Raw genomic sequence first — 24,938 nt, forward strand, 5'->3', positions numbered from 1 at the left:
TCAGCCTTTGGTGTTTGGGGGAGGGAGGAGCTCAGGTGAGGCTTTCTCGGGCTACGTGCACCAGCCCCAGACTGGTGGAGTGGGGAGCCCGGCAGCACACTGCTCCGGGACACGGCGGGCCGCAGGCCACCACACAGGACCAGAGCGGCCACAGGAGCTCGGAGACCCCCGACGCAAAGCTCCCAGCGGAACCCAGGGCCCTCAGCCTCAAAGCAGAGCGCCTGAGACAGAAGGACACATCTGACAGTGGAAGCTTTATTTTTCAACCTCACACAGACACAGAGGACAGAGGGCTGGACATGGAGGCTAAAGGAGGCTTGTGCGCGTGAGCTTGGCAGTCCTGCTCCAAGGGGCAAACCTTCCGCTGTTGTCCATCCGTACGTCCTTCCAGCTGTACCCAGCGACCACACCCACCTGGCCCAAAGCGTGGCTGGGCCACCAGGGGCTGCAGATCCACCCAAGAGCCTTTCACAAAGGAGGGTTTACATTTCTGTAGGTCGTTTGGGAACTTTAGTTTTCTAGGTATTAAAACCACTTGGATGTTTTAAGTACCTGGTGAGGTCCTCAGGTAAATTAAAAGACTTTTGGAAAAATTCCCATGTCTGATCTTGCCTAATGTCTGACAGATGCCATCAAGAATAAGCATTAAGGTACAAAAATACTATATATATGTATATATAAAACGGCAACAAAACTAAACCACGCTTCTAAAGCAGATGTGCTGTGCCAGAGAACACTGCGTAGTTTAAGTTAAATGCATTTCTGGTCCTGGCATCACCTCCCATTCTTAAGGAAAAAAAATACTTTAAATAATTTAAATAAAAGTCACAGGATGATGTTTACTGTTTAGGAATTTAAGAGGGTGGAACATTCCAACACTTCACCAGTACATCTGGTTGTGGTCTCTTGAATGTCCTTCCCTGAAGCCAGCTCAGGGTCCGTTCATTTGGTTTCGAAAGGAGCTTGGATTTTTCAGAAGACCAACAAAAAATGTGGTAAGAGTTTTCGTTGGTATCAATTACAAAAAAACCCAAAAAAACCAAGGCCTAAGAAGACTAGTAAAAATGTTCCAATGCCATCACAAAAGACAATACAAAAACCAAAGTGCTCAAATTGAAGGAGCAGTAACCTTGTCCAGAACATATAAAAGCTGTAAATATAGGTTTAGTATATACAAAACTCGGTCAGAAGAATTTGAGAGCATTCTTCACTGTAAGCGAAGAGCTTGCGGGGAACCTGCCCTCGGCGCCCCCAGGACACCCCCCCCCACCATCCTCTCGGGGCCTGGGGCGCAGCACGGAGACTCGCGGAGGGACCAAGGCAAGAAGGGAAACGTCAGTTCAGGTGAAGTTTTCGATGACGAGTACTCAATGAAGGGGCCGTTCTGTCCCTTCACAGTGGCCACTAGGGACTGCAGCCGCCACGGTGCACGCTCCACGGGTCAGCTGCGGGGTGAAGCGCCTGCGGATCTCGGAGCAGGGCAGCGAGTGCGCCGCGCGTGCAGGACCGGCCCGGGCGCCTGCGGGCTGTACAGCTGAACGTGGACTTAGACATACGGGGACGGTGTGGGGACGACCTAAACCTGCGGCGGACGCCAGCTCCGGAGGCAGCAGCCTGCCGGCGTACCTGCACGCGCAGAGGCTCCCGCAGCCGTACGAAGATCTGCCCTTGACACTTGGAGACACGCGTCGGCCCGCGGCAGGGCGCTGCATCTCCCCACGTCCACGGCTTCGCTGAGCCAGAGACGTGGTGCCGAGAGGGAAGCTCCGGGTGAGCAGCTGTGCCGGAACCAGTCAGGGCAGCCCGGTGCCTGCCCAGGCCATGGGCTCTGGGCTCAGGGGAGGGCTGGAGGGAGGGGAGGGACCTCCCACAGGACCACAAGCCATTCTCTCGCCCTTCCCGGCCACCCTGGGCTGACCTTCTCTGCAGGTGGTTTCAGAGCCACGGGCCGGGCTGGGAAACGTCTGGGTACGCTGCCCTGCTCTCTCCCTGCCTCCCTGGGCCCTTTTCCTGCCCCTCAGCACTGGGGTCTCAGGAGGTTCGTGCCATGCTACACCAAGGCCCCCCCAGACTCCTGGAGCAGCAGGCTGGGCCCAGCAGCCGGAGTCAGGTCAGAACATTGAAAACCAAAACTTATTTGGGAATGATTTTGGGCCTCCATTCTCCGAAAACTGGCCCAAACCCTGCATCGTGCCCTCTCCCTGCGGAGGCACTGGTGGATCGTAACTTAAAATACATCGCAGAGACACAGGACGTAGAAGCCCGCCCAGGTCCCTTCTGTGTCAGCTCAAGGGGCAGAACCAGTGGGGCACGGGAGACCCATATTCGTTTACAGAGTTTAAATCTGTTTTGGAACTTCAACCTTTCCTGAAAAAGTTTTAAAATAATCTCCCAAATCTCAAGTTTGGAAGTTCATCCCACTAGCTCTGGCCTCTTTCATACGCAAAAGTAATTCTTTTTCTTCAAGTGCATCAGAATGGAAAAGGAAGTCCGACTTGACTCGGTCCACTGCCTTAACTTCTAACAGCGTGGACCACCCCGTCCAGAGACTGACACAGAAGCCCGACCTCCAGAGCCCTGCCGGACTGCAGCCCTACGCACATGCGCACCTGCGGCCCCTGCAACAGTCTTTGCTAACGCTTACTTTCTAGATAAGGAAGCTGTTGGCTTAAATAAACAAGATGTTCCATTAGATTTCTCTATTTATAGCTTACCTAAAATATAATCAGTGGTGTCTTCTAGTTCTGAACAAGGCTTAAAAAAAAAAGGTCCCTTGGTGTATAGATTTGTTGACTGTTTCTGGAAGATTCCTAAATGAGCACGATGCCTTAACAGCTCATTTGCAAGAGGAATGACCCATTTGTAGTTTCACGAACTAGGAAAAAGTGGCCTACAGTACCCTCAGTCAACGAGAGGGGAATGAACTTGCCCTCTGAAAAGCCCCTAACCCTGTGGTCCAAGAAAATTTGGTTTGGTTTTCTATCAAACATGAAAGAGCACAGCCAAACTCTATCTTAAAGCCATAGCTTAAAAGAAGGTATTAACTAGTGGGTAAGTCATCAGTTGGTTAATTCTTTATCTAAAACTTGAGAAGTTAGAAAAAGGTCACTGAAACATTTCAGAAACAGCCATGTACGTGAACAGGACAGAGGCTGGAGGGACACCTTACCATCGGAACGGCCGGGAGAGGCCAGCCCGCAAGGTTCAAGTTCAAGAAACACTGTCATCCAGGATGCTCCTGGATGTCTGCATTACACTTTCAGTCTCTTTCACAAGATAGTATTCAGAAGAGAACAAAGTTTTTATTTTACTCCCAACCATTGTCTTTGATCATGTGGGCAAGCTCAATAATAAATTTTCCTTCCTTGTATTTCTGACTGCTTTCAAAGGCATGTTCCTTGAAAAAGAAAAAAAAGTAGAAAGAAGGTTTCAGGGCAGAATCGATTCACTTTTCAACTTCATTACACTCTTGGCAAAGAAAATAAGTGTATGGGATCAAGTCTCCCCAGGTGTTCCTTGTTCCACTGACCAGGGCCAGGGAGAGGTCTGTCTGCGCGACAAGCCCATCCGGGGCAGGGCAGCCCGCTGCACTCGTCCCAACCTCGTCCTAACCTCACAGATCAACTCTCGGCGAAAGGGTAACTCCGGTTCGTCCCTAAACATCTACGGCGCACAAGGCAAACTGGGAGGAAGAGGAGCAGAGACTCCCTGCAGGGGCTGCGGGTAAGAGGCAGGTGAAGGCAACTACACCGAGCGCCCTGGGGATCGTTGAGGACGTTAGAGGAAGAGAAGGCCCTCGGATGGGCAGTGAGGGTGGAAAGGAATGGGGCTCAGTGGGGGATGTGTGCGCATGTGCCCGTGCAGGCCTCAGCTGGGGACTGCGTCTCCTCATGTGTGAGGGGGAATACGGAGAACAGGAACAATCAGGAATTCCAGAAAGAGGGAACACAGGTGGCCCTGACCAAAACCAGCCAGAACGGCTGCAGGGGACGACTGCACTGGCCACACCCACGCGTACCTCTCAGATGCCGGGTGTGGTTGGGGGTGTGGGGGACAAATTTGGGAGTCAACAGCAGGGGTGGGGAACAACGGGAGCAGGGAGTGGGGGGGGGCAGAAGCTGCCCACGGGTGGGCCGGGGGAGGCCAGGTCTCGGTGGGGGTGGCAGCAACCGTGCCGAGCTCCGCAGAGGGGTCTGCCGTCACCGCTACCGCACAAGTAATGTCACCAGCCACCTGTGTGGGGGACACTCCCCTCGTTCCAGGGGGCCTCAGAGGGCACAGGTCTCCAGGGCTGTCACCTGTGCCCTGGGAGTGAGGTGAGCACGGGTGCGCCCACGTGAGGACCTCCATCTTTAACGGGCTCAAAGGAGATTCTGTTGCGAGAACACAGATTTTCTGACACTTCCAGCGGGAGGTCTTATTCCTTTGCAAATTTTGTTTCTGTTTGTAATGTGTGTTTTCTTTATTGTGCTAAGTGTGGGCCTCTCCGGGAGGCGGAGTGGACGGTACTCACGTATTTCCACCCGAGCGTGGTTTTGCAGTTCTCACAGTAGATGTCTGCGACCGCGTGCAGGCCCGTGAGAAGGACCCTCTCCTCCGCGGGGCCGCAGCCCACGTTCACCCTGCGGCAGGAGGCAGCACAGCGCTGAGGACCCCGCGCTCTCCGCTGGCCCCCCTCCGCCCGCCCTGGGTGGTTCTGTCTCCAGCTAACCGCGTACCAGAGGCACTGCCCCCTGCCCACCACCACCTGTCGTGAGAAGAACAACTGTATTTCCCCAGGAGAAGCCCAGGCGGGCACAGGCTGCGGGGGCAGTGACCACGGCTCTGTATGGAGCGCGGTCAAAATCAAACCCACCACAATGGGTCACAGGCCACACCGCGTGTGGCAGCTTGTTCTCCGGTAAGAGCACACCCTTCCCCCAAATCCTCACACTAGAGACAGAAGAATTCCTCAAGACCATATGAAAACACTGGGTCATTCCGGCGGTGTCTGGTGGCTCAGTCGGTTAAGCGTCTGCCTTCGGCTCTGGTCGTGATCCCAGGGTCCTGGGATGGAGCCCCAGGTCGGGCTCCCTGCTCAGTGCAGAGTCTGCTTCTCCTTCTCCCTCTGTCCCTCCCCCACCCTACCCCGGCTCATGCTCTCTCTCTCTCTCTCAAATAAATACAATCTTAAAAAAACAAAAACAACACCACTGGGTCATTCTCGCCCACCGGGGAACTCTAGCTACATAGTCCGGCTTTGAGTAATTAAGTGCATGGACGGACAGAAGCACTAAGTGTGACCTGACCACGAACACAGCATGTCCCCAAGGCCGATGGCAGTAGTACTCACACAGAATTGAAGAGGTAGGCTCGTCCCTGACTTCCCTGAAAAGACTGCAAAGAAGAAAAAAATTTTAACACGTTTATTGCAGTAAGATGAAAAGTCTGGCACTTTGGGATGAAGGTGGAGAGCCTGTCTCGGGTCACAGACCTCAACACGAGTGGAGGGGCCGCCTCGCGGAGTGTTTCGATCAGGGCTCAGGAGGAGCAGTGACCCCAGGCCTCCAGGGCCCCGGACCCCACAAGGGACCTGGAAGTCACGGTGCTCCGAGAGCCCCAGAGGGGCTGCTCAGCGTCCCGATTCCCCCCACCATCAGTCAGAGAGTAGGGGCGAGGGGACGTTCCCATGCTTTCCCACTGAAATTTAAAGCAAAGCCGCATCCCAAGATGACCCCTTACTTGGAGGAAGGGACCTTCCAGTGACCTCTCCCCCAGGAAAGTGCCGTAAGCCAAGAGACAGCTTGCAGCACACTCATGTAGTCTGGGACGATAAAGGAGGCAGGATGGGGTACCGTCCGGTCAGTTCCAGACTTGGCGCCCGCACCCTTCACTCTCAGCAACAAGAGGGAATGTGAGTTCCCTCTTAGGCAGATGGGGGGGCTCGTCCGCTTCAGTGCCAGGCTCAAATGACTGAATGGAACACAGGGACCTCAAAAATAACCAAATCAAGAGAACTTTTTGGGGGGTGTTTTTTGCCCATCGCCGCAGCACAAATTCAAAAGACTATGAGGGATGCTGACTGGAGCACAGGGCGACAATATCTAAATATAAGAGGCACACGCTGTGTGACCAGCCGGCCCATTCCTAAGAATTCACTGTCGAGACAAACCAACCGGAGGGCATAGGGAAACGTGTGACAAGAATGGTCAGCGGTAAGTGTTTGCAATCGCACAAAGGTGAGACCCACCAGCAAGTGAGCAAACAAGGGCACTCACGTTCAGGACTCACGTAGACTACTAAGAGGGGGACGGAAGCAGCTGGGCACAGGCGGGTGTGGGGAGAGGGTCACAAACACTGGGAAGTGAAGGAGAGCTAGCCATGAAATGCCATGTCGTGGGGGCCCTTCAATTAAAGGGAAAACCATAGGGCACCTGGGTGGCCCAGTCAGCTAAGCATCTGCCTTTGGCTTGGGTCATGATCCCAGGTCCTGGGATCGAGTCCTGCGTCGGTAGCCACGCTAAGCAGGGAGCCTGCTTCTCCCTCTCCCTCTGCCTGCCTCTCCCCCTGCTTGTGTTCTCTCTCTCTCTCTCAAATAAATAAAAACTGAAAAAAAGATAAAGGGAAAACCATGTTCTTATAGAGGAGGGACAGACCACATATGCCACCCGACTAATAGCGACAAGTGGAAGCGCCCCCGCGGGCCCCGGACGTGCGTTCACTGGAACAGCATGGAGACCCCCATGCTAAGCCACTGCACCAGTTCGGTTTGGGGGCTCTGTTACTGCGGCATAACCTGGCCTGAGGCTAACAGCATTTTGATTGAGATATACAGCTTTCAGACTTAAAAAAAAGGAAAGAAAGAAAAAAAAAGAAAACCCTTTTTAAGAGTTTTCCTTTCAAGTGGCTTTCTAGAATTAGGAATTTTACTTGATGTCCAATTTAACAAATAATCAGCTTATGGGCTTCCCCACACATCCTTACCAGCCTTCAAGTCTGTAGACCCATTTCCCTAACTCTCTCACCTACTCTGAAAATCCTTTCCCCTCCCCCACAAACCCTTATTTACAGGGTTTGGATCAGTGATGTGGCCAGATCTGTGGTTCAGGTTTAGAGTCGGACCGGAGCGGGAAGCGGTTTCGGCTCCGGGGCGCACAGGCTCCATGGTCGTGTGCCGGCCGCGGCCCACAGGGAACACCAGAACCTTCTAACGACCAGACCCGCCTGCACCGAGAACGGCTCCCTCGGGCCAGGGCATCACCGCCGAAGGGCAGGGACGGCCCCAGGAGCGGCTGAACCCCGTCAGGACCCCTGCCCTCGGACGAACTGGATCCTGCTCTGCGCGGGAAGGGCTTCCCCGATCGCCAGCCGGACCGCGAGCGCTCGAGCCGCTCGGCAGCCTGTGCCTGGGCCCCGGGGCTCGGCCTGACTCTCGCCGACATGCGCCGTGAAGGGCACGGCTCTCGCCGCCTAGCGGGCCTCTGCCCCCGTGTGACTGGGGAGCAGCTTCACGGCTTCCGGGCTCGTCAAAGCAGCATCCCGGACTCCTCGGGGCCCGCCTCCTCGCAGCCCTCACGGCACGTTCCAGAACGGAGCCCGCCGCGGCGCCCGAGGCCGCCGCCCGCTCAGGAGTCCCGGGAGGCCGCCAAGCCACAGGGCTCACGTGCAGGCCCCGCAGCGGCTCCGCCGCCGGGGAACCCAGCCGCGCGACACACGGCACCTCGGCAGGCGGCCGACAACGGACAAAGGAACCGCGGCAGAGCGGCGGAAACGCCGCCTCGTGCCCCAGTGTTTCTCTCAGACGCTGAACGGCAAGGAGACGGCCGCGCCGCTACCCAGTGAAAACCCAAGTAGACGAGCGATCTCCTGATCGAGGAAAACAAGAAGCCTAAGCAGAGACCCCGGAGAGGCACAGCTTCCGGGCAGGCTTGGCTCTGGAAGGAGCAGGGGGTTCACACAGCCCGGAAGGCGGACCCGTGAAGATGGGGGCGGCGGGGCGGTCACGACTGTGCGCATGGGGGGTGCTCGTGACCCTTGGGGATGGGTAGGAGAGAACTGGCCCAGCTGCCCGAGGGCACATTCGCTCATCTATCATCTTAAATGTTCAGAAGTGGTGGATCACAGACTTCACATACTGCCCAAAAGGAGTCCATGAGAAGGAACGGGGGGGGGGTACGTTCTCTGGACACCCCCAAGGATACCTAATGATAAGGAACGGGGCTGTTCTCTGGACACCCACGAGGCTGTTCCCAGTCCTGCAGAGCGCCCAGAGCAGCTGCTCTGACCCTGTTCACAGCATCCCTCCTGGGTATTTTTCTAAGAGAGCCAATTTCCCCCATCCCTCCCACGATAGTCTGTTTTCTTCTTAAGCATTCTGAGTTAACATTTCTTAATTTCCTTATTCTTAAACTATTTCCACAGATTTTCTAGACTTCCTCTGTTCCTTCGATGTTTTTTGGTTTTACATGAACTTTACTGCTCTCACAAGTAACCTACTCATCTTGCTCTTCGTGATTTTCTGTCCCAGCTGCCTAGCCCTCCAAAACCCACCCACTGCACAAACACCATGACCAACGTCACACCAAGATCACGGTGCAGTCACACTCAATCACGCACAAAGCTTTCATCAATGCTGCCCAGAAGGCTCTAGACTCCCAGGACACGACCGACCCAGGAAGTCATGTGATGGTCACATGTTTGTCTACGAAGCAAGTACCACCGTCGTTGAAGGGATTACATCATTTCCCAGACACAAACCACTTGCCTTGGAGATCAGCTCATCGTGATTGGCCAGGTGGGCTCTGCAGTGGACACAGCTGTATGTTCGGTGACAGTTTGACAGATAAGCTTGGAAAGTTCTGGATTTTGTCATCTTCACCATCTCGGCTGGGCACTCCTCGCTCAGCTCAGGGCTGGCACTGGAAGGCTGGCAGCTCTGCTGGGCTCTCTGACAAAAGAAACACTCACAGATGGACGCAAGAGCCGTTGCTGCTCGCAGGATGTGTTCCACGGTGCACACATCTGGGACGAGAGAAAGGGTCACAACCTGTCAACGAATCAGGACGAAGCAGAGGGTTACGGACGGAGGGAAATACTTCAAGGCGGCGTGTTTAGGATGTGTGTCTTTTGAGGAATGGGAGGGGCAGAACCAGAAGACAGGATTCTTTAATTAGTCACTGTTTCACCATTCTTTTTTTTTTTATTAAAAGTTTTTTTTTTTTAAGATTTTATTTATTCATTTGACAGAGAGAGAGACAGCCAGCGAGAGAGGGAACACAAGCAGGGGGAGTGGGAGAGGGAGAAGCAGGCTCCCAGCAGAGGAGCCTGATGTGGGGCTCGATCCCAGAACACCGGGATCACGCCCTGAGCTGAAGGCAGACACTTAATGACTGCGCCACCCAGGCGCCCCTGTTTCACCATTCTAAACGTCATTGGAAGTGGTGAGCGAACTACTTTTAAACACAAATAATTTGAGAAAAACATCCACTTAAGTACATTTGAGGCCGCGTGGGGCTTCAGGAAACAAAGAAAAGGCAGCCAACAAGCCTCCAGTCTGAGTGAGGCCAGCAGCAGCCCGCATACAGCTTGTCCCGAATCCTGGAATTAATGACTCAAAGCACCAAGACATTCATGAATATGCGTGAGGTGCCCAGTGTAATTAATCCTGAAGAAGCTACGTATCAATCCAGAAACAAACCCTTTATGTGGTCAAATGATCGCCCATAAGGGCGCCAAGATGATTCAGTGGGGAAAGGGCAGTCTTTTCAACAAACGGTGCTGGGAAAACTGGATATCCACATGCAAAAAACTGAAGTTGGACCCCTTATTTAACACCACATATGAAAATTAACTCAAAATGGATCAAAGACCTAAATGTAAGAATGAAAACTGTAAAGTGTTAGGTGAAATTCTAGGGGAAAGTGTCCACAACATTGATGTCACTTGATTTCCTGCAAATGACAACAGAGGCCCAGGCACATATCTAGATTTACAGAAGGTAAAGTGAGAGAAGAGTGGGGCAGAGCACCTGCAGAATACCAAAGAAAGAGAAATGAAAGTCTTAGAAGTATCCAGAAGGGAAGGGAAAATTACCTTCCAACAGAACAACTTCCTAAGTAAAACAACAGAACCCAGAGGCACTCGGGAAAGGTACCTCTAAGGTCCTGAAAGGCAATAATGGCTATTCCAGAATTCTGTATCCAGTAAAAATCTCTTTCAAGAATTCCGGAATGACATTTTCAGACAACTAAAAAGTTTGACTTCAGCAAGATATCACTAAAGGAAGTGCAAGGATGTGCTTCAGACAGAAGAAAAACAACACTAAACGTTAGACCCTAAAAAAAGCAATGGCCCATAAAGAAGACGGCAAGTCCACGGGTAAACAGAACAGCAGTATCTTGTAGAGCTCTGAAAAGACAGGACTGTGTGGGGCACCTGGGGGTCCCCGTCAGTTAAGTGTCAGACTCTTGATTTCCACTCCGGTCATGATCTCAGGGTGGTAAGATTGAGCCCCGTGTCAGGCTCTGCGCTGGGCATGGAGCCTGCTTAAGATCCGCCCCCTTCTCTGTCTCCCCCCCCCACTCTGCCCCTTCCCCTAAAAAAATAAAAGAAAAAGGAAAGATATGATCGTAATATGTGAACACAGGAACTCAGGGTGAGAGCTCCGATGAAAAATTTCTAGAGCCCTTGTATTATTCAAAAAAGTAGATGTAAGTATTGGTTAAACTTCAGATTCTGGTAAAGTCAGGATAAATGTTTTTTTTTTTTTAAAGATTTTATTTATTTATTCGACAGAGATAGAGACAGCCAGCGAGAGAGGGAACACAAGCAGGGGGAGTGGGAGAGGAAGAGGCAGGCTCATAGCGGAGGAGCCTGATGTGGGGCTTGATCCCAGAACGCCGGGATCACGCCCTGAGCCGAAGGCAGATGCTTAACCGCTGTGCCACCCAGGCACCCCAAATGTTGTGATTTTGATGAAATTTCTCTAACAACAAAACCTAACTGTAGAACTTCCAAACCTACAAAGGGGCAGATTACCGAATGACAAAATGTCAATCTAAAAGGACGAGAGAAAAGGGGCGCCTGGCTGGCTCAGCTGGGGAGCGCGCATCTCGTGATCTCGGAGCCGTGAGTTCAACAATTCATCTAGATGCAATGAACAGGAGACATGCCTCAAAATGCAGACGCAGAGTGGCTGAAAGATTGGGCTAGAAACCTGGCTAACAATGTATTTGCTTTATGTGTTATATGTATATGATTCACAATAAAGAAGTTAAAGTAGTGAAAGGATTGGGCGCCTGGCTGGTTCGGTCGGTAGAGCACGCGACTCTTGATCTCTGGGTTGTGAGTTCAAGCCCCACGCTGGGCATAAAACTCAGTTAAAAAAAAAAAAAAAGAACAGGATTACTGATTATAGTGTGTAAATATGGTATACTTATTACGTATTTATGTTACACTTAAAATACAGCACGTAAGTATATAGTACAAATATATTTATGTTCTACTATGCCTTTTGCTGACTGACAGAACGAACACAAATGATTACAGACAGAGAGGATGTGCACGATGTGATGAATGAATCAGACCTAAAGACATGGAGAAAACTGTGTCTAAGAACTGCAGAATCCACATTCATTCAAAGCACACATTTACAAAAGCCAGCACTACAAGTCTCACCCACCTTCCAAAAATTGAAAACACAGTATATTCTCTGACCGCAATACACTTAAGTTAGAGATCAATAAGAAAACATAACAAGAAAAATCTTCGTATGCTTAGAAATTCAGACACGTACTTCTCCACAAATAGATGCAAAGAAAATTCTGTGCCCATGGACTGGAAGAATACTGTTAAAATCCTCATACTACCCAAAGCAAGCTATAGATTCAATGCAATCCCTCACAAAATACCAGTGGCATTTTTCACAGAACAAAGGATCCTAACATTTGGATAAAACCACAAAGACCCCAAAAAGCCAAAGCAATCTGGAGAAAGAGGAACAAAGCTGGAGGTACCACAGCCCGTAATTTCAAACTGTACTACAAAGCTACAGTCATCGAGGCATGTGGCGCTGGTGCAAAAACGGCCACACGGATCAACGGAAAGAATAGAGAGCCCAGCACAAAACTCACGCGTGCGTGGCCAATCTCGGACAACGGTGCCAAGAATACACGACTCTCTTCAATAAATGGTCTTGGGGACACTGGACAGCTAGGCACAAAAGAATCAAACTGGACCACTGTCTTACATCATACACAAAAATAAATTCAAAATGGATTAAAGACTTGAATGTAAGACCCCAAACTGTCAAACTCTCAAAGAAACCATAGGCAGTAAGCTCTTCGACATCATTCTTAGCAATATGTTTTTTTTGGACCAGTCTCCTCAGACAAGGGCAACAAAAGAGAAAATAAACAAATGGGATGGTATCAAACTAAAAAGTTTTTCCATGGCAAAGGAAGCCATCAACAAAAGACCACCTATGAAATGGGAGAAAATATTTGCAAATCCTACATCTGATAAGGGGTTAATACCCAAAATATACAAAGGACTTAACACAACTTAAAAACAAACAACCTGATTAAAAATGGGTGTGGGGGGGTGGCTGGCTCGGTTGGTAGAGCGTGCGACTTTTGATCTCGGGGCTGTGAGTCCGAGCCCCAGGCTGGGTGTGGAGCCTACCTAAAAGAAAAATGGGCAGAGGACTTTAATGGACATTCTTCCAAAGAAGACATCCAGATGGCCGACAGACGCATGAAAAGATAGAGGACTCAACATCACTAACCATCCGGGAAATACAAATCAAAACTACAATAAGCTATCAGCTCACACCTGTCAGATTGGCTGTTATCAAAGAGACAAAAAATAAGAGTTGGCGAGGATGTGGAGAAAAGGGAAGTGATGGAAGCAGCCCAAGTGTCCATCGACAGGTGCCTGGATAATGGAGGTGTGGCGTGTATACACAACGGAATATTACGCAGTCATCTCATCATGGAATCTTACATGGATCAACGTCAACAGCACTACAGTAGGTGAAATAAATCAGAGAGAAAGACAATATCACACGATCTCACCTGTATGTGGAATCTAAACAAAAAAATGAAACAAAAAACAAAACAGAAACAGACTCACAGATACAGAAAACAAATAGTTGGTTACCAGAGGGGATGGAGGTGGGGGATGGGCAAAATAGATGAAGGGGATTAAGGGGTATGAACTTCCAGTTATACAATAAAGGAAGTCGTGGGGATACAATGTACGGCACAGAGAATGTGGTCAGTAACTTTGTAATAACTTTTTATGGGGACAGAGGATAACTAGATTTATGGTGGGGATCATTTCATAATGTACAAAAATATTCAATCAATACGACATACAGTTGAAACTAACAGGATATTGTGTGTCAATTATTCTCCGATCTTTAAAAAAGTATAATCTGAGGAGAGAAAAGGCTTGTACTTCTATGTACCCATGGGTCTAAGAATGGAAATTAGAAGATATTTTTATTAATATTATTAAACAATAATAAAACAACTACTTTCTAGTACTTAAAGGGAAATGTATAATCTTATAGGATGTAGATTAGAAAATATAACAGGTGGAATTGATGAGCTAAACACCATCTTTTTTTTTTTTTTTTTAAGATTTTGTTTATTTATTTGTTTGAGAGAGAGAGTGCCCAAGTTGGGGTGAGAGGGAAAAGGAGAGGGAGAAGCAGACTCCTCGCTGAGCAGGGAGCCTGACGTGGGGCTCGATCCCAGGACCCTGGGATCATGACCTGAGCCAAAGGCAGACGCTTAACTGACCGAGCCACCCAGGTGTCCCTAAACACTTATGTTTATTTATTTATTTTAATGTCTACAGCAGCTTTATTGACACTAGCCAGAAAGTGGAAACAAGCCAGATGAGCAAACAGTGGTGCACCCCTACCCTGGAGTACCACTCCTCTATAAAAAGGAACGAGCCATGAACATACACAACCACCTGAAGGACTCTTCAGAGGATTCTGCTACGGAAAGAAAAAAACAAAAAGCCAACCCCCCAAACGTGACAACTATATTATTCCATTTATATAATATTCGTGAAGTGACAAAATCATGGAAATGGGGAACCGGTTAGAGGACGCTGGGGGTTAAGGGAGGGCTGAGGGGGGGGAGTGAAGTGGGTGTGGATGTCAGATGGCAACACAAGGAATCTTGCTGTGATGAGGCTTTTTTTAAATCTAAATTCAATTAATTAACATATCGTGAATTATTAGTTTCAGAGGTAGAGTTCGGTGATTCATCAGTCTTATATAACACCCAGTGCTCATTACAGCACGTGCCCTCCTTAAGGCCCATCACCCAGTTAATGCCCTTAATGCCATTACCCCATCCCCCACCCCTCTCCCCTCCAGCAACCCTCAGTTTGTCTCCTATGATTAAGAGTCTCTTATGGTTTGTCTTCCTCTCTGATTTCATCTTATTTTTTTCCCTCTCTTCCCCTATGATCCTCTGTTTTGTTTCTCACATGAGTGAGATCATATGATAATTGTCTTTCTCTGACTGACTTATTTCGCTTAGCATAATACCCTCTAGTTCCATCCACGTCATTGCAAATGGCAAGATTTCATTTTTGTGATGGCTGAGAATTCCACTGTGTGTGTGTATACACGCATGTATATATATCATATGTGATCTATCATATGTGATATATATATCACATCTTCTTTATTCATTCATCTGTTGATGGACATTTGGGTTCTTTCCACAGTTTGGCTGTTGTGGACACTGCTGCTATAAACATTGGGGTGCAGGTGCCCCTTCGGATCACTACATTTGTATCTTTGGGGTAAATACCTAGTAGTGCAATTCCTGGGTCATAGGGTAGCTCTATTTTCAACTTTTTGAGGAACCTCCATACTGTTTTCCAGAATGGCTGTACCGGCTTGCATTCCCACCAGCGGTAAACACCCATCTTTAAAAGTTAAAGTAACAGAGAAATAACCCAAAGAAAATATAAGGAAGGAAATGAACAGGAAAAAATGTAATGCAACACACAAGGAAAATATGGATATGCAAGAGAGGACCAAGAAAGCCAACGTTTGTCCTGGAAAAGACTGACAAAACTGGTAAAGTTTTGTTCGAGTGACTGGGGAGAGAGGTGGGGTGCGGGGAGAGATGGGATATAAGTAATAACATGGCAGAAATGGAAAAGGGATATCACTTTCTTTGGATGAGATTTATGGGTAAGAGGATGTTGTGATCAATTTAATATATTTGAAAATGTGAACCACACAAATTCTTAGAAGAAATATGACTGAAAAACAGGACTCAGGAAGAAACAGCAAACCTCAACAACCTGATAAACATTAAAGAAACAGGAATGAACCAGCTAGCTTAACTTGATACCAAACCTTGATCAGGGCAGTGCAAGAATGAAATTCACTATAATTTTCTTCTCATGAACCAAGATGCAAACACCCTAAATCACTTTACCAAACAGAATCTAATACTATTTTTTTATTATTTTTTATTTTTTTAAAGATTTTATTTATTTATTTATTTATTTATTTATTTATTTATTTATTTATTTATTTATTTGACAGACAGAGGCAGCGAGAGAGGGAACACAAGCAGGGGGAGTGGGAGAGGGAGAAGCAGGCTCCCCGCCGAGCAGGGAGCCCGATGTGGGGCTCGATCCCAGCGTTTTGGGATCGTGACCTGAGCAGAAGGCAGGCACTTAATGACTGAGCCACCCAGGCGCCCCTGAATCTAATACTATTCTAAAAGGATAATAAAATACAATTAGGTTGACTTTATCACCGGAATACAAAATCATTTAATGTTAGAAAATGTAGTTCATACAATGTACCGCCTATTCTCTGAATCTGTTTATCTCAATAGATGTAGAGAAAGCATTTGACAAAATCTACCATCCATTCACAATTCTAACAACATTCCGTGCAGACTAAGAATATAAGGGAACTTCCTTATCTGTTGAGACATCTATAAAAATGAACCAAACCACAGTGAACATCATCCTTCGTGGTAAGACTCAGAAACATTCTCTCCGAGATCAGGACTGAGCCTCTACCGCCATTCCCACAAGCCCTGGCCCAAGTCCCAGGCGGCTTGGCAAGGCAACAAGGCATACGGATCGGAACGGAAAATACACACTTATGCAACAGTGTAGCAGTACAAAGTACCTAAGAATAAATTCAAAGACCTGAAATACCTTGACAGAGTAGAGTGTAAGATTTTCAGGGACAATAAGGAATACCTAAATAAGCAGAGATATACCAAGATCGGGACCAGAAGATATTGTAAACATACGAATTCTCCCCAAAGTAATTTTTATGTGTTTTTTGTACTTTGTTTTTAAAGATTTTATTTGAGAGAGAGTGTGTGTGCGTAGGGGGAGGGGCAGTGGGGAAGGGAGAATCTCAAGCAAACTCCATGTTGAGTGTAGAGCCCGACACAGGGCTTGATCCCATGACCCTGAGATCATGATTGGAGCCGAAACCAAGAGTTGGATGCTTAACCAACTGAGCCACCCAGAAGCCCCTAGATGTTATTTAAGTAATTTCTACACTCAACGTGGGGCTCAAACTCATGACCTCAAGATCAAGAGTTGCACGCCCTTCTGACTCAGCCAGCCAGATGCCCCCCAACAGAATTTTTAAATTAAATGCAATTCAAATCAAAATCCAGAAAAGATGTGTTGGTGTGTGTGTGTGTGTGTGTGTGTGTGTGTGCACGCATATGCAAGCCAGGGACCCAGTGAGAGGCAGAGACTGGATTCTAAAACTTATCCTAGAAGGGTCTATGGGGGAGGGAAAAGTTTTCCTCAACCCTCTTGGGGTCCCTGGCTGGGTCTGAACATTAAACTGGCAAAGACGGATCAGCAGGAGATATGCACAGAGATTTTATTGAATGTTTCCATGAACATGGGACCCTTCGCAAGAGAATGGAGAATCAAAGCAGCAGCAGAGCGGGAAGCTTTTCTACCATTTAGTCAAAGAAACAATTTATTCATGAAGAACTGACAAGGCAGAGGGCTTTGGTTGAGGGGGTAGTCCATGGTGGAAAAGTAACTAGAAAGATAGGGCAGGTTTAACAAGGTTGTGCAGAATTCTTGGCCTCGAATTCCCTGTCTCTGGTGATAAGAATATCTTCGCTCCTCCTGGGAGGACCCCTTTCCCGGGGGGGCTTATGACCTGTGTCAGGGAATAAGGGCAGAGGGGGAGGTCAGAATGACCTTCCTCCTTCTGTCATTTTCTCAAAGTCCTCCAGCTTAAGACACTCCATATGCCGAGGTGACATGTTTTGGGGTAGTGCGTCCTGAGCCCCATCGTGCCAAAGGTCAGAAGTAGTGAGGGCGCTCTTGAAGAGCCCGAAGGAAGCCCATCCCCCACCTGAGTCTGACCGAGAGCAGTCCTGCCGTTTCCATAGTCATGGAGGCAGAGCGGTGCCGGCAGGGGACGGGAAAACAGGTCGATGGGACCCAAAAGAGAGCCTAGAAACAGACCTATGCATAGACCAGATACCGCGACAGTGAAACTGCAGCTCCCTGGGAAATAGACGTTTCCAAAAACTGGTGCTGGACGTTAGGGACACCCATCCACAGGAAAAGACCAAGTTGGATCCTATTTTATACCAGCAATGACAATTAATGGTTCGTCCCATTTCCCAACAGAGAAAATCAGCTAGCAAGAATATTGTGGAGGAAGTTTCCATACAAGGGGCACACACCCACGCCTACACATCTGTCCTCCAAAATGAAGCTCTGGTTCTTTCTCCACTAGAAGTTTTCTCAACCAAGGATTAAGGGAGTTCTGAAGAAGTCTGATTATATTTGATAGTCCCCATCAGGGATTCCTAAAACCACCTTTTCAAGCCATCACATTAGCCCCAACACATTTTATCTGCTGCCCCCAAGCCACTGGGCACTCTCTAAATTTGAACCCTGGCATCCCTCCCGTCTTGGCGGCAGGTTGTGGGGGGGGGAGGATCAGCCTGGATGCATCCCACCGCAGCAGCCCAGCTCCCACCCGTGTCCCACACGGGCTGCATAGACACCGTCAATCCACACGTGCACCACCCCCCCAATTCGGTGATGACCCATAAGGGAGGAAAGAACCTCCTCCTTTTCTTTTTTAGTAGGCCCCACACCTGAACTCACGCGCTGCGATCCAGAGTCCCGGGCTCGAGGGACGGAGCCAGCCAGGCGCCTCCTGACCTGACTGCTCACTGAGCTCATGTTGAGTCGGCTTTAAGACCTTCACCTGAGTTTCTCTCTCTTTATCGAAAGGAGCCTTCAGTTGTGCCCCTTCTCTGCTCAGACCCCCTCTAATGAAGGTTCCAAAAGCACATGGTGAAAGGGGCCGAGAGTCCGGAATCCCAGACTCTTCCCGGGCTGGCCCGTCAGGTCTTGAGAGTCCTGCCCCTTTAGTGGCAGAAACACTGTTCCCCGTGACTGCACGGAGAACCCGCCGACGCTGCCCTCTGGCCTGGAAACAAGGGATTTCAGGGCGCCTGGCTGGCTAAGTTGGCAGAGCGAGCGCCTCTTGATCTCGGGAGTGGTGAGTTCGAGCCCCACACTGGGTGTAGGTCCCTTTAAAAAAGTGACTTCACTTGTATTCATAAGAACAATGGGGGCAACACCTCTCACTTTCAGCTCGCAGGCAGTTCCCTTTGCATGGGACCACCCCTTCCGAAGCGGCAGCTTGCCGAGGCCCTTCTGCTTATCGGCCTTGCTCCGTGGGGCGCCTGCGCCCTTCCGCAGGCCTCCAGGACGGCCTCGCCCCGGGGGACCTGAGCCCAAGGAGCGCCGGTGTCCGCAAGGCCCGTCTCTGCGGAGCAGCCCTGCTCGCAGGCTCCCGTCACCTTCGCGGAGCCTCGTCCGCGCTCAGGCTCACGGCAGCCCCTCCACGGCGGGAGGGCGCCTCAGGAACACCCACTTCACCGGCTCCATCCTGAGCGCCACCCCGTCACCATCCGGCGGGGGGTTCCTGGCAGAGCCACGGCCAGGCCTGGTCTGGGGGAAGCGTGTCAGGCTGTGTTTTCACCAGGCTCTTAACCTGGACATCCACTGCGGCCCTGGCGAAATCACGTCCAAGTGTTCAGGCAACCAGTGTGCAAAGTGGGCTTTTACAACAAGATCTCCTGGCAAGTTAGGGGCCGCTGTGACGTGAACAAAAGGCAAAGGGGATGCAGTGAGCCGTGTTCGCCACAGGACACTGTTTCCCCTGGGTTTGGAGGGCAGCCGCCATCCCCCGGAAGATATTACTGTGGGGTAAGTTTTTGGAGCAAAAACAATATTCTGGATTCCAGAAATTTCTCTCCTAAAATAAACATGTATATTGGGGCGCCTGGGTGGCGCAGTCGTTGAGCGTCTGCCTTCGGCTCAGGGCGTGATCCCGGCATTATGGGATCGAGCCCCACATCAGGCTCCTCCGCTGGGAGCCTGCTTCTTCCTCTCCCACTCCCCATGCTTGTGTTCCCTCTCTCGCTGGCTGTCTCTCTCTCCGTCAAATAAATAAATAAAATAATAAATAAATAAAATAAACATGTATAATTATTTTAAGAGAACGTGAATCAGGCCCATGTCCATATGGTGCTGTTACCACACTTCTAAAGACAAAAACATGAGAAATAAAGCCCCAACCAAGCAGCTCTGACATTTCCAGGATGGAGTGGAGGCTCCCGAGAGCCCCACACCCTGGGACACCCATTCTCTCTACTCCCCACGCCACCTCCTCACACCGCCACGACATGGCAGATGGGCTCAGCCCCAGCCCTCCACTTCCCCGGGGAGGAGGAAGGGAGGCACCAGGCACACAAAGCGTTCAGCCAGAGTTCATGGCGAAAGTGGGACCCCAGGTGGGTGGCTCGGGCAGGGACATCCACATCCTCCACGGAAAAGGGAACATGGGGGCTCTGCACCAAACACACTGGCAGCAACCCTCAGAGGTGGGGGTTCCTATTAGTCCCACCGTGCAGATATGGAAACTGGGGCCCAGAGAGGTTAACCAACCTGCCAAGGTTGCACAGCTAGTAAGCTGTGGATTCAAAGCCAGAGTCTACACCCTGGACCACTGTGCCTGCAGACAAATGAACCAGAGTGAACTTCACTCATCGATGCAAATTAAAGGCGGTCTGGTAGGTCTTACAACCTAGCGGGTGGGCAAAGGTTTTTAAAAAGTCGCTATCACCACTGGCGAGGGCTGGCTGGGATGTAGCCATCTGGTAACACCTATCTGCGCTCCTGGGCGCACACCCCTGGACCTCAGCTGGGGGCTAGGAAGCACGGGGAAGGTGCCTTCCTTTTCACCATCTGCCTTTTGGTAACTAGATTTTTTAAAAATTATTTATTTATTAGATTGAGAGAGAGAGAGAGAGCACAAGCACGGGGAGTGGCAGGCAGAGGGAGACTGTGGGACCCGATCCCAGGACCCTGGGATCATGACCTGAGCCGAAGGCAGACGCTTCACCAACTGAGCCACCCAGGCGTCCCGGTAACTCTAGATTTTCGATACCAAATGTATGTAACTCACTCACACAGGCACAGAAAGACCTGGAAGGATTCACGTCAAAGGGCAATAGCAGGAGTCCAGTTTGCCTTTGGCAGAACCAGCTTCCCTTCACACACACGGCCTGCCTTCTTACTGGAGTCACAGATGAAACATTTTTCTCCACACATTTCAGGAGCTGCAGGCTTGGTGATCAGCAGACCCCCTGGAAGGGGCAAGATTTCTTCAGTCCTACCACCTGTCCGGCTGCCCCCAGATAAAGCCCCCACAGCCTCTTGGGAATCTGGGCAGGGGTGTCTGGGCAACTTCAGCACCCCGTGGCCCCGCGCCTCTGCTCTCCAGGTCCTAGTCCTCACCCCTCCTCCCTCCTGCCTCAGGTCCTGCCTCTGCCACCAGTCTCCCGCAAGACTGGTTAATGTGTGTGCACTGAGCCCTTTTCCAACAACCTGTAATACATTCTTTTGTATTTCTCCCATGAGTAACAAAGTCCCCCAGAGTCAGGGCCTAGGGACATTTCCTAGCAGAGGTTACTGGCCTGCTTGCTAACAACAGGAAAAGGACCAAGGCACTAGCTACAACACACCGCTGCCCTTCTCATTTGAAAAGGTGGGATCCAGAAGGCTGATGGAAGCAGGACAGAGGGTCGGAATCTTCAGCTGTAATTATTTAACCACATGCTAAAAAGGACATAATCAAATATTTGAAGGCCTGTGTTGGGGCAAGAGAAGGAAAAACCAGAGATGCAAAGAGCAATCGAAGGGGGCCAGTGCTCTCGGGAGAGAGTGCCCCCACTGGGAAGCCAGGTGACAGCACGAGGGAGCCAGGAGGTGAGGTCTGGCAAGAGACAGGCTGCCGGGCGTGAGGGCGGACAAAGCTGCCAGAGCGCTTGACTCAAACCGTGCCCCATGTTTCGTGGCTGTGGAACCTCAAGCCAAGCTGTTGCTTTATCTGTAAAATGTGGGTAAACTGCGATTCACAAGGTGGTCCATGCAAGAGGTCATGTCACGGTTACAGTAGGACAGAGGGACAGAGGGTTGGCGGAGCACCCCTCCGCACCTCACAAGCCCCACCTCGAATCCTGGTCCTGGTTCTGAGGCTCTTCAGGTGCTGGATTAAGATGCCCTTCCCCGGGTGTGGACAATAGCGGGTTGGCTCCAGGATTTCCATTCCACTATCACCAGCAGACAGCTTTTCAGAGTGCCCCAGGGTTTTGATCACAGGAGGAATGGGGACTTCTTTCCTGAATCCACCTCACGCTGTCCTCCCCAGAACGCTTAGCCCTCCATCTCTTGGTTGTTCAGAACTGTCTCCAACCTCTCCTGAAATCTCATGTCAAAATGTCTATTCCCCTGGGGCGCCTGGGTGGCACAGCGGTTAAGCGTCTACCTTCGGCTCAGGGCGTGATCCCGGCGTTCTGGGATCGAGCCCCACATCAGGCTCCTCCACTATGAGCCTGCTTCTTCCTCTCCCACTCCCCCTGCTTGTGTTCCCTCTCTCACTGGCTGTCTCTTTCCTGTCGAATAAATAAATAAAATCTTAAAAAAAAAAGTCTATTCCTGAGAGGTTCTGCTGATTAGCAGCTCTAACCACTTTTCTACAAATGTAAAACCAAATGAACCTCGAATGAGAGCATCACAGAATGGTCTGAAAGGAAGATTTCTATTGCCTTTTTTTGTCTTTTTCGAAGTTTTCGTATTTTTCTTCCAATGTATGCAAGTCGCTACTGAAGTTACATCAGGCACCTAGATCTAACAGAACACGTGGAAAAGGCAAAATCCAAGACCCGGCAAGTTGAGAACAGATGGGATTACGCAGTCTGACGTGCCCTCGCAAATTAAAAGGGATAGCAGTAAACAGGCAAAATGGGCTTAGATAACACCAGGAGATTCCTCGCTTCTTTGTGTTTGAATCGGGGCTCCAAGGTTAACAGAATCTGTGTTATTCAAGTTTAGCCAAGTAGCTTCTTGAAACGCCAGTTCTGTATCTTCCTGGCATTAAACCCACGCAGGCAGATTCTACTGGCAATCTGACCTCAGCGTTCCAAGCATTCCCAGCGGCTGAGGATTGGTTTTGCCAGCTCCGTACGTCAGAAGGGCTCTGTGAGGCCGAAGTGGTCATGTATGCTACCGAGTAACTAAGAATACTGCTTCTTCATAGTCTAGTTTCCATTTATCAGTCTCCCGGGGGGAAAAAATACATTCAAACTCTATGGCAGCCCCTTGCCCTCTCCGCTTTCGTTCCTGCCCCTTGACACTGGGTCCTTGTGAAACTTAGGGACAACAGACAGGAAATCAAGAAGAGGCTTTAGAGGAACACTGCTTCCAACCTAAAGAGCTTTACACATGGCAGTGCTTCAAAAATGGTAAGATTCAACGTCCGGACTTCAGTTACAAGAAGGTCTCCATGTCAGTTGTTCATGTTGGCAAGTGCACCACAGCAGTGGAAGATCGTAACAATGAGGAACACAAGGCGTGGGGCATATTGGGACTGTCTGTACTATCTTTGCAACTTTCACGGAAATCTAAAGTTATTCCAAAACAAGAAGTTCGCTTAAAAAGCAAAGGCTATTTGGGACGCCCGGGTTAGCTCGGTCGGTGCAGCATGTGACTCTTGATCTCGGGGCTGTGAGTTGGAGCCCCGCATAGAGTGTAGGGATTAAAGATGAAATCTTAAAAAAAAGAAAGAAAAAGAAAAGAAAAGGCTATAGCTCAGATTGGTAATTAAGATTATTCAGTTACTTTTTTTCTTAAGTGCCCAACAGAGCCAGACCCTGTGCTACAGGTCTGTTGTAGGACATGATTTTGCTGTGGTCCTACCTCTGAGAGGTTCCTGCAAGTAGAAGACACTCTAACCCTGTGAGATGCAAGGGGAGGGAGCATAAGGGTCCAGAAGAGTCTCAGTATTATCATTCCTCAAGTGTGCCACCTCTGTCACCCAAGAGCCTGGGGCTGGGGGGAGTGGGGAATCAGTGCCCGATTACAAAACTCAACCACCCCAGCATCCAGCACAGCTCCTGGCACGGAGCAGGAACTCATCTGCTAGAAGGGAGCAGAGGCTGGAGGTGCACAGGTGTGGGAGAGGGGCAGCTTGCTCAGGTGAAGCACCTGGAAGAGTTCCCTAGAGGAGGTAAGCCTCCTCTCCAGGTGTGGGTAGGAGTTTGGGAGTGAGGTGGGGGGAAAGTAACATTCTTGGCAAAGGAAACAACAGGTTAAAGTGTATATTCTAGCTAGAAAGAGGAAGAAGAAATGCAACTGAACAAAAAAGCTTGGGGGTGGGGAAACTGATGTCTTCCAAAGCCATCTCTCCAAAATGAAATCACAGGGTTTTGTTTGTTTGTTTGTTTTCATCCTGGAACTCAGCACATTATCTGGACATCAAAGATGTCAATCAGAGGCAGGCCTGGGGGAGGGGGACCCTACTTAGGTTTCCCAAGCTATGGCTTTTGCAAGCCTAGTGCTACAAGCGGGGAACTGATACGGAGGACAATTCATTTTAGTCACGATCTTTATGTGGGCAATCTGAAAACATCCCCCTCTTTTAATAAACATTCCTAGGAGCCCTCTTTTGTCCTCATTTCCCTCCCCGGTCGCAACATTATTATTTTTTAAAGATGGAAAAGCCTATTATTATCAGGCATCTAGTTCATTCTCTCATTTTTCCGTGGCTGAAGTGGGGAGGAGGCAGGGAAGGGAGGGAAGAAAGGGGGGCAAAACCAAAGATTAGGCTTTGTGGTCTGCTCCAACACGGAGTGAGCCAAATAACAACAAAAAATCAAATCAGAACAAAAACATCCACAGGTGCGGCCCGCTCGCGCCCCGCCCGCCGGCCCAGACGCCCAACAGGTGCCTCCGGGCCCTGCCCGCAGTCGCAGGAGCCTCGGGTCGCCACAAAGTAGCCGCCCGCGCAACAGTCTCCAGGCCCGCCCGTACTCACGGCCGCTCGGCGGTCCGCGCCCCAGCCCGCAGCGTCCATCCGGCCCGAGCCCCGGTCAGTGCGGGCTCGGCTCTCAGGCGGCGCGGGCGCGGCCCGGGACGCGTTGCGGCCGTTGGCGCCTCGGCAGGGCGCGAGGCATCCTACCGCCGCCGCCGCCCCGCGGGCCGCTTGCCCTTTGTTTTGGAGCCGCGGCCCGGCCGCGCCGCCGTTAACGGCCTCGCAACGCGGCGTCGGCCAATCAGCGCGGCGTCCCGCCTGCGCTCCGCCCCGTGCCCCGCCCCGCCCGCGCGTTCCCTCCCCGCGCGCTCCGCGCCTGGGAGCTCGACCGGCTCGCACTAGGCCGGCCTGGGCGGGAGCGCACGTGCCGCGGAGCGCGCCGTGCTCCCATTGGCCGGCCTGCCGAACGCGGCCTCGGAGCCAGCCTATGAGGGTTGAAGGGCCTGGGGGCGGGGCTCCGCGGGGCGGGGCGGGACGTGGGGGAGGGCTCAAAGAGGATCGCAGTGCGCAAGCGTGG

At 50.5% G+C, this 24,938-nt stretch overlaps 1 protein-coding gene across 2 annotated transcripts; it reads right to left on the reverse strand.

Moving 5' to 3' along the window:
• Window positions 1-241: 241 nt before the first annotated feature.
• Window positions 242-24,647, reverse strand: YPEL1 (yippee like 1). 2 transcript variants are annotated; one of them, XM_045802535.2, is made up of 5 exons: window positions 24,425-24,647; window positions 8,744-9,000; window positions 5,333-5,376; window positions 4,514-4,622; window positions 242-3,397 (listed from the first exon to the last, which is right to left on the reverse strand). In XM_045802535.2, the coding sequence occupies exons 2-5, from the start codon at window positions 8,858-8,860 to the stop codon at window positions 3,308-3,310; spliced, it is 360 nt and encodes a 119-aa protein (XP_045658491.1). In that variant the 5' UTR covers window positions 8,861-9,000; window positions 24,425-24,647; the 3' UTR covers window positions 242-3,307. The 2 variants fall into 2 exon arrangements, with proteins under 2 accessions (XP_045658491.1, XP_045658490.1); XM_045802534.2 differs by having other exon boundaries at window positions 8,744-9,025.
• Window positions 24,648-24,938: the final 291 nt, after the last annotated feature.

Source organism: Ursus americanus, chromosome 30, assembly GCF_024610735.1.
Source record: "Ursus americanus isolate L20-20 chromosome 30, mUrsAme1.1.p, whole genome shotgun sequence".
NCBI lineage: Eukaryota > Metazoa > Chordata > Mammalia > Carnivora > Ursidae > Ursus > Ursus americanus.